The sequence below is a fragment of the Chenopodium album genome, chromosome 19 (genome assembly GCF_948465745.1).
Source record: "Chenopodium album chromosome 19, dcCheAlbu1.1, whole genome shotgun sequence".
NCBI lineage: Eukaryota > Viridiplantae > Streptophyta > Magnoliopsida > Caryophyllales > Amaranthaceae > Chenopodium > Chenopodium album.
Genome location: NC_137852.1, coordinates 35,993,401 through 36,003,689, shown reverse-complemented (window position 1 = coordinate 36,003,689; position 10,289 = coordinate 35,993,401). Strand labels below are relative to the sequence as shown.

Below are 10,289 nucleotides of genomic sequence, written 5' to 3'. Positions count from 1 at the left end.
CACAGAGGGGGTACCATATATATATATATATATATATATATATATATATATATATATATATATTAAACTGTAAGGTCTGTAACACTTAAAAAAACACAGAGGGGGTACCAAAAATATATATATATATAATAATATATATACAGTAATAATTAAATAATTAAAGTTTCAAGCCATTCGAATCTACCATTTTACCCCTTTGCTGGGCAAATTCACCACAGCAAATTGCTGGGCTGAGCCGCGCTACTCCAATCCTACCTCTCTCTCTCTCAACGTTCTCCATTGAAGCTAATACTTGCATCGTCCATTGAAGCAGAGCTTCTGAGGTTAGTTGTTTGTTTTTGTTATCATCATATCAATTTCACAATCTAGGGTTTATCTTTGATCTTATCTAATTTAATTAAGTTTAGGGTTCGAAATTCTGAACTATTGGTTTTAAATTCTATGATTTTGAAACCATCATAACCAAAAGAAAAGAAAATTTGATTATTGAATCAAATATCCCTAAAATTATGTGATTTTTCTAATCAAATTTGGTTGCTAATGTATTGCACAACCCTTTAATGTAATAATTTGTTGTGGTCATTTTCTTGAACCTCAGACTGATTTGTGAGAGAAAAATGGCGTTTCGATCAAAGGAAACAATGAAAAAGATACTGAAGAAAGTTGGTGAAGATAACATAACGAGGGGTGTTAAAGAAGCTCTAAGTAAGAACATACCGAATAATAAGGTGGTCATGGGTCGTGCTAAGCGAGGGCTTTTTGCTGGTCGCCATATTCAGTATGGCAACCAAGTTAGTGAAGATGGAGGCAATAAGTATGATTTCTGTCCCCTGCTTCAAATTTGCGTATTATGATTGTGGTTTGTTATTCGACTTCGTGTTTTTTGCATGTCGGACAATGGAAATGCCTAGCTATCACTTCTTTGTTACTGTGTGTTATGTTGCTCTATTTAGTGTCTGCTATGTTGCCCTCACTATGCAGATAAGTGTAGTGTTGCTCTTCAGCTTACAAAAAATCGCATTGCTTTTGTCCAAATTGAAATGTTTCTATACCTAAGTTAGAGTGCTGTGTACCCATTTGGGTACCGGAGGTAAAAGAAAAGTAATTGGGTGTTAAGGTTTTGCATGTTACATCACTCAAAGTTTGGTTGATGGTGTATATTTCATGTGGTTGACATTTAACTTTACTAGGAAACGAATTACCTTAATAGCTGAAAAATCTTGCATGGCTTAGGATTTGTTGGTTTCATCTTATTTTAACTAATGTTAATTTATTTCAGGCAAATAAATTATCACAAGTTTATTCAATATAAGTACGTATAAGATTAGACATAATAACTTCATCAAGATAGTTTTGGACAAAATCGCACACACATAAATTAATTTCAGTTTCAGACAAAATAAGTTCGAATAATTTCAGAAATTTTAGATATGATCATTTCTTCTTTACAGTTTACAGTTGAGTCATAGTGTCTATTTTTTTTATGCATATCTTTACTGATTTGTGGACCTGTGCTGAGTATATGTAGAGACTGCTACAGAAGTTCATAGAATAGGCACATGCATAATGCTCTTGTTCCTTTGGAGATTTGAAAGAAATTGGGATGCAGGTTTCAGGACAAAACTTGTGTTATTACTGGGAACCTTAGTTAATCATTTGGCAACAAATTAATTATCCAAATATTCTTGTCATAGGCACCATTGCAAAAGGTCCACAAAGATACTCATTTTTAAAGAATACTTTTCATATCTTTTCAGCTATATGAAGTATCAACATCTTTTGAGGTTGAGCTTTGGCTATTAAATTTTCACAAATATATTGCTGAACAATTTTAATTTTTGAAACATGGAAGTATTTACCAATGCGAAACTAATGGTATACAAATTTTGTCAATGTGTGAGAGAGATTTATGGCCACAACTTGACTTTTGTGTGCATGTATACCTAATATTATGGAATGTCAATGGAGATATATTATACTAGTGAATTCAGGATTTGAATGTAGCACATTCTACACCCACATTCTATACCCACTTGAATTGAGTTTAGTTTAGATTGGAGATGGTTCAAACAATTATCACGGGAATATTTTTGTAAGAGCTTGGTAATTACTAATGATGAAATAATGTCAAAAAATAACCACTTAATTTATTTTTCTACATCGTGATCCTCTAATTTACACTTTCTATATGGTGGACAAAGTGTAATATTCTTTTTACGGTACCAAATAACCCCTTGTTATTCTACACCCTTATCTAAAGGTGGGCATCGTGCCGTGCTGTGCCATGCCTGGGTGGGGCTTGTGTCGGGTCGTGCCGTGTCGTGCCAAATTTTGGCACACCCCAGCCCACGGCACGGCCCGCCGGGCTGCAGGCCAACCCTTAAGTTTTTATTTATTTATTTATTTTTAATTAAATATATTGTGTATAAAAAAAAAAATCGGTGCATTTATATTTTTATGAACAACTTAAGTTTATATAAATAATGTTATTAATTTATGTTTATGTTTATGTTAATGTTAATTTTTTTTTGTAATTTTATTAAGTTTATATAAATAATTTATGTTTAAGTTTATATAAACTTAATTAAATAAGTGAATAAATAAACATAATTAAATAAGTTAATATAAATAAACTTAGTTAAATAAGTTTATATTAATAAACTTATTTATTTATTAATTAAATAAGTTTATTTAATTAAATAAGCTTATATAAATAAGTTTATATAAATAAACTTAATTAAATAAGTTTATATAATTGGGCATGGGCCGTGCCACGGGTCGTGGGTCGACGACCGCGCCGCCCGCCGTGCCCGTGCCGGATTTCAATTTTTTGTTCACGGCACGGCCCACGGCCCGCAAGTGTGCCGACGTGCCGGGCCCGTGCCGCCTGCGCGCCGGCACTGCCCGTTCCCATCTTTACCCTTATCCTTCTTACCTCTGCTACTGCTGCCCGTTCCTTCACTCTTTTGCCTGCCGGCCAAACTACCTTCTTTCCGTAGCCCTCTTAACCGGCAGCATAGCAAGAGATTTAATGCACTTTAATGATAATTTAGGCAAAAGACTCAATGCTCCCTTTATGGGTGATTGATTCATTCATGGAATTGATTGGTGTCATTAAATTATGAAATCCTCTTGTTCAGATGTAAAAAATTAAGACCCACTCTACTAAAAAAAAAGCCCAAAAAGCGTAAAAAATACTCAAATTTATTCCAAAATCCCCCAGAAATGCCTAAAAAGTCCAAATGACACCACATAGGCCATAGTAAAGGTGTGGCAACAGTCAAAATAAACTGAAAAGTGATTGGGAAAAAACTTCATTTCAACAATGAAAATCCATAAAAGACGAGAGTACGAGACTTGTATTTAATGCCGAATCAGATATTAAAAAAACTTAGAAAAGAGAACTTGAATGAAAGAGCAAGTTATTAGTTTTGGGGAAGGGGGTTGTGAGGAAGAAGTGACCCTGCCAGGAAAAAAGGGGGGGGGGGGGGGGGGGTTGTGCTGCCAGGGGAGAAGCATCCTGTCCAAGTGCAAGCCTTCAAGGAGAATGTGGGCTGGGAATTGTGTGTTGGTGATGATGGTGTGGTGGCTGTTTATATATCAAGGTCTTTTATACTTTTAAATATATTATCAAGCTGAAAGTTAATTGGTTTTATTGGGAATTTTTGATTTTTTTATTTTTTTTTTGGGTTATCAAATGGAGCATATGCAAAGGTTACCATGAAATTAAGAATATTTGTCAAAAATAAGCCAACCTTTGTGTGGCTAGCTCAAAATAAGTCAACCTTTATAGGATATTTTTTCTTAAGATGAGTCATGACCTATTAGTTTAGGGGGTAACCGGTTGTTTAACTTTAGCATGCCATGTGTCATAATATTATTGGTAAATTAATTTAAAAATTTTGAGAAAATTAATTTTTTCTATATAATTTTTTAATATAAATTTTTTTTTTTTAACTAAAAATTCCCCCTCCCCAGTAGAACAGCCGACCACATCACTTGTCCCTCGTTTGCCTGCCACCGCTGATTAGCCCCACCCACTGCCAAAGTGCCAATCACTTTCTCTATCTTCCTTCCCACTGCCATCTCTACTCCCCTCTTTCTATTTTTTTATTACAAATTTAAGTGTAGGGTGGTTTTTACTTTTATATTCTATTTTTACTTTTTTCCAGCGGGTATTGCGTGGGTTTTCAGTGGTTAGGGGTGGCTTTGATGGTTAGAGGTGGGTTTCGAGTAAATATGGTGATTTTTCAGTTGTTAGGGTGGGGATTCGAGGTGGGTTTCAGTGTGAGTTGGTCTCGATCAGCAGCAAGGGACGGTGGGGTCAACGCTGTGGGGAAGGCTGGCGATGGGACTGTGGGAGGTAGAGAAAGAAAGGAATCGGGGTGGGGGATGTGATCCGTGCGCTGGCCTGCAGGGGTTAGCAGGGTGGGTTTGTAAGGGTGGGTTTTTCTTTTAAAAATAATAATTTTTTTTTTCATAACTTATAAAAAATGACATGTTTGGTAGGTTGAAGGTCATTTAAACATCTTTAGAGAAAATACCCCTTAAATATCATCTTATTCTTAGTTTATCAATTTGTTGACTTAATTTAAGTGAACCACGCAAAGTTTGGCTTATTCTTGACTAATTTTCCAGGGGGGGAAAAAAATCGTACTGAGTTATTTTTTATTTTTTTATTATTTTTTTTTATTTTTTTATTTTTGGTTTTAACTTTTATTATAGTGTACAAGTAGAGTAGTGTTATACAAGCTAGTTTTCAAGGCATATGACTAACTTTTTATTATATATATATTTTTAAAATTTTTATTTTTTTTTTTGAAATTTTATTAAGACAATGCATAAAATTTCTTTTGATGATGTGCATGCTAGCATTTGGCAAGATTGCCTTAGAAAATTTGCCAATTTAAACTTTGTAAAGCTCATCAGTCTTGCTACAGTGAGCTATCATTACAGAGTTCAATGAGATCAAATGGCTAGAATTCTTGTGTCTATTTGAATAATTTTACTTAATGGAGTGTTCTGAGGTATGGGTAAAGTCTGGTGGGCTGTATAGGGGATTTGTGTGGGTAATTGGGTATTTTGGCTTTTTTTTTTTTTTTTTTCCTCAAACCTTTATGTGTTTATCTCCAACCTTTATGTTTTTTCTCTAATGTTATCCCCCCGACTTTCTATCCCCTTACCACTCTCTAAAACTCTCAAAAAAAATTAATTTTATACTCTTTCTGTTTCTCACTTTACAACAGCAGCAACAACACCAAAGCCTTCCATTCGACAAACAAAAAAAAGGACTAGTTGAAAAAAAGGTGTATAGAGTGAGAAAAGAAAGAACATCCAAGTAAAATTTAAGATAGTTTTAGAAGAGTACCAAGAATAAAAAAATAGTACCAAGAATAAAAAAGAGTTCTCTGTTTCTCACTTTACATGTTTTTTTTTCTTTCTTAACTTTTATTCAATCGATTTTCTTGTTATGCTCTTTCCTTTTCAGCCGTTTCCTTATGACGATTTATGTTAGCCGACTACAAATCATTTTGGGACTAAGACTAGTTGTTGTATATCATCCTTGACTGGGTTCTATACATGTTAGTATAATTTCAACTTTTGGTTCCCTGAGTGTTGACTTTCTCTTTAGTGGTTCCCTGTGTTTCTCATGAGATCCATTTGTTGTCCTGATGTTGCATTCTCTATTCCACTTTAGTGCCATGTTGTCAACCCTGTTAGGAGATCCATTTATTATGATAAAAGGGGAAAAACCTCAAAAGTCGGTTTTCTCTCATTTATTTTCTCTTTGTTTATGTCGTAATATCGAAAGGGCAAAAACCTCAACTATTACATCACAGATCAAAGTAAAAAAACACAACTTTAATATTGCTTTAAAATGGAGAAACATTAACAATTGAAAGAAGAACCTGCAAGAAAGAGAGTTGCTGAAATGGAGCTTTTAATTGAATTAACTGCAGGGCACTTAAGTGAAAAAATTCAGGTCAGTATATTGAAATTAAGGAAAACAAAGGGCAGCATGCTGGGTTTATGCCAAACCTCAAAGCATCAAAGTTGAAATAATATGCCATAATATTTTGGCCACCTCAGATCGGAACCTTAGGAAACTATCTAATTGAAGGGGTAGTTTATCTGCCTGAGATAATCTATTGTTAGTATGCCATAATATTTTGGCCACCTCAGATCGGAACCTTAAGGAAATATCTAATTGTATTGGTTAGTTTATCTGCTTGAGATAACCTATTGTTAATGAGTTTAGTTTCATTTAATAGACTGGTAACTTTTTTTTTTTTTTTTTTTTTTTTTTTTCAAGAATTTTATAAGTAAAGGACAGACATGTTATACTTGTGCCTTGATTGAGAATTGTTTTTTTTTTCTTTTCCCAGCTTCTCTTTACTCATTGCTTCAGATACATTCATTTCTAAATGTTTTTTTTGCTAAAGGAACATACAAATCATGTTCAAGATATGTTCAGAATATTTGTAGTTTACGGTATTTCTTCTTTGTTTACATTGTGCGAGCACTCTGACTGTATGATCATAATTAATGTTTTATTTTTGGAATAATAGGTCACGGAGAACTTGGAAGCCTAACGTGCAAGAAAAACGACTCTTCAGCTACATTTTGGACCGCCACATTCGTGTACATGTGACCACACATGCTCTACGCTGCATTGACAAAGCTGGGGGGATTGATGAGTACTTATTGAAGACGCCATATCATAAAATGGACACGGAGATGGGCCTCCTCTGGAAAGCCAAAATTGAGAAGATGTACGAAGAGCTTGGGAAAGAGGAGGTTTCTTTCTTCTCCCCGGAAGATGAAGCGAAGTTTGAGCAAAGCTTCAAGGAAATGAAACTAGATGAAAAGACTGCTCGAAAGGAATTCAGAAGACGGTTGTATGGTAGGTCATCGACTCCTGAGGCAATATCAGATCCCAAGGATGGTGAGTCAGATGGTGGAGGTTCTGGATATGGAAGCTCGCATTCAGATCATGAGCAGTTGGTTGCAAATGCTTGAGATTGCACTTCATTAACACCTCTGAGCCTTTTCTGATTTCATACCAGAGTGTTCATACCAGGATGTTAGCCATTTTTGTATCAAGTTGCTCCTGTGATTGTAGTATTTGTCGTTATTCTCCTTTTTAAGTTTCCATAGTATGTAGGCTATTTACATAAGTGCCTTGGATGATTTAATATGCAATGCTCAGAATTTTGATGAAGTCAGCCCAACGTATTGACACAACTGCATTGACAGAGTAATCTCTGTGCTTGTATGAAAATTTTGCTTTCACTTTGTAATAGATGTTTACAGGAATTTCAAGTAAAACAAGAGGTCTCCTCAGCATAGGTTATGCTTATTGGAGATTTGGAACGTACATTGCTGCATCGTGTATTCATGTTTTTGGTATTTGAGTGTTTGAACTTGGCAGAGCTGTTTGAATAAGACTTTTGATGAGCCCCTCCTTGAGTTATGACTAGGAGGTTGTCCTAACATCTAACAGTTACACTATGTTTGGATAGAGAGAAATGGAGGAAAAGGAAGAGAAGAGAAAAGGAGAGATGCATTATCCTTTGTTTGGATATCTAATGCAAGGATGGAAGGGGAGGGAATCGGAAGGATCCATTTTCCTTCCCTTAATAAACCAAATCCCTCCATTGTTGGAGAGATTTGGGAAGAAAATGGAAGGTCACCTTCTCCCTCCTCTTACCTCCCTTTCCCTTCCCTCTTTTTCCTTCCCTTTACTTTCCCTTCACTTTTGTTATCCAAACATAGTGTTAGACATACACTGGCAATTTAAGGTCAAATTTGAGAGTACTAAGAGGTATAATAGTTAACTAGACATTCCCAGTAGTACTTCTTCTACTCACAAAATTGATTCAGGTTTTATAATTTTTTTCACTCTTAGGCCCTGTTCTTTTGAGCTTCTGGGCAGAGCAGAGCAGAGCAAAACAGATTTCAGTAGAGCAAAAGCAGATTGAAGCAGAGCAGAGCAGAGCAGATTGAAGCAGCTATTTTTAAGTACTATTTTTAAGCAGAGCAAGGCAGAGCAGAGCAGATTGAAGCGAGCAAAGCAGAGCAGAGCAGATTGAAACAGAGCAGAGCCGAGCAGAGCAGATTTCAGCAGAGCAAAGCAGCTCTAAAGAACGGGGCCTTACTAATTCTACCCAACTAAAACTTAATAAGCACAATATGAGTATGGGGGCATAGAGTAAATATCCGGTGTGTTTGGATAAAAGGAAATGGAGGGAAAGGAAGAGAAAGGAAATAGGGGGATGGGGTATCTTTCATTTGGATAACAGATAAAGAAGGAAGAGAATTTGAGGGAAGAGAAATGGAGGGATTAAATTGAAAGAAATTAATCCCTCCAACAATGGAGAGATTTGGAAGGAAAACTACTCTTTCTTCCCTCCCCTTCACCTCCCTCCCCTTCTTTTCTTTCCAATTTTTTTATCCAAACACACAAGAGACGGAGGAAGTACTATATATGCTTCCACTACTCTTAGTAGTTCTTTGAAAAAATCTCAGTCGTATTATTATGACTCCTAGTAGTACTAAAGGTTGTTAGGTATTTTTTTAATATCTAATTGTTAGACATTATAACTTTCTCTTATGGGTAGTAATTTCACCGACTATATTTGCCCACAATGTTGTACATTACGATAGCCTTTTATTGAAAATAACCATTATAACAAAGCCAACTTTAGCGTCTTTGTTACAAAGAAGATTGAAAAATACAAGTACTATTTTCTGAGATCCTTACTACTAATAAAGGGTGCTCACAAAGTTGATGAATGTGTATGGCACTTTTCCAATTAACTTTAAATATAACACAGTTTCACTTAGGTGCTGTTTGGTTGGGTTAATTATCAAAGGGAAAGGGAATGAACAAGTATCATTCCCTTTGTTCTTGTTTGTTTGTGCATTTTTGTCATTCCCTGTCCCCATTTTTATTTTTGAGTTTACCTATTTTTATTCCAAATTGATTCCCCATCCCGCCTAGCCTTTTGCATTCCCTTTCCCTGCCCACCAATTCACCACTGCACAAACCACCACCATTCTAACTTACCATCACCACCCAGCCGCCCACCGATGCCCCCAATAAACCCCTTCTCCCTCGAAAATATTCCCCCACCACACAACCAGTACACCTTCTCTTTCTCACTTTTCCAGAAACCCCATAGTTGAGCCACCCCACCACGCCCTTCACCGCCCCTCCCCCACCTCCCGGCTTCAAAATTTCAAGAAAGAAGTTGATAATTGGCAGAAGAACCTAGCGATTGAAGAGAATTTGCTGAAATAGAGGATCGAAGATGTGGAGCTGAGAGAGAAGCAAATTAAGGAGTGGTGTGAGTTGTTGGAATTGCAAAGGAGAGAGGTTGCAGAGCATGTTGAGAAGGTAGAAGTTCGTGAGAAGCGATATGCTGAGGGTTTTGAGAGAGTTAAGGTGGTTGATGTTGAGGAGGTTAGGGTTTTGTAGTGGCGAAAGGCGGTGGAGGAGAGAGAGATGGGCGACGAGGGGTGGGGGAGGAGCGGCGAAAGGGGTGGTGGGGTGGCTGGGCTATGGGGTGGCTGGTAAAGTGATAAAGGGAAGGTGTTGTGTTTGTAGTGGTGGTGGTGGGGGTGGTGGTGTGGTGTTTAAAATGGTGGTTGGATTCTTTTTTTTATTTTTTTTTAAACAAACAACATAGCAAATGGAATGGTTTTTCATTCCATTCTCTTTCACATTGTTCACTCCATTCTGTTTACCTTGTGCGAACCAAACAACCCCTAAGTTTATATGATAAGGACACATGATAAACATGGTTAGTTTCAATTTCATAATTTTGAAATTCTTAAGTTGGTGCATTTTGAGTCAAATTGTACTTGTAGGGGCAATTCTTCTGAAAAAGATCCAGTTAATCATTGTGAAACAAATTTTGAATCTCAGAATCGCACTTTTGTATATATATTTTACATCGAAAATTATGTTGCTGAATTAAAACAATACTTCTATTGTTAGGCTTCATTTTCATCAAATAAGATGTTCTTCTTCTTCCTCTGACTCATATATTTTTGTCCTCCCAAGTCCTAGCTTCGAATTCACTTCCATTAATGTTTCGTATGGTCGGAGGTCACTTCTTCCTTCGATCTCTACCAACTTTCATCTTCTCTGTCTCCATCAACAACAACATTTCCAACACCGACATCGATGCTGACACCATCATTTTGGCGACTTTGATGCCAAATTAAACAACAAATCTAGGAAAAAGAGAGAGATATAGGGCATGGTTAATCGCAAATGTTAT

The 10,289-nt window shown here is 36.2% G+C and overlaps 1 protein-coding gene across 1 annotated transcript; it reads left to right on the top strand.

Moving 5' to 3' along the window:
• The first annotated feature begins 202 nt into the window (after positions 1-202).
• LOC145595305 (uncharacterized) lies at positions 203-7,139 on the top strand. Its single transcript, XM_081651695.1, has 3 exons — positions 203-323; positions 599-814; positions 6,570-7,139. Exons 2-3 carry the CDS (start codon positions 618-620, stop codon positions 7,018-7,020), a joined length of 648 nt encoding a protein of 215 aa, XP_081507821.1. The 5' UTR covers positions 203-323; positions 599-617; the 3' UTR covers positions 7,021-7,139.
• Positions 7,140-10,289: the final 3,150 nt, after the last annotated feature.

Excerpts from the sequence above, each read along its gene's own strand:
- LOC145595305 (XM_081651695.1), top strand. The coding sequence starts at position 618 with ATGGCGTTTCGATCAAAGGAAACAATGAAAAAGATACTGAAGAAAGTT. Across the intron at positions 815-6,569 it reads AGTGAAGATGGAGGCAATAA|GTCACGGAGAACTTGGAAGC; the intron begins GTATGATTTCTG and ends TTGGAATAATAG.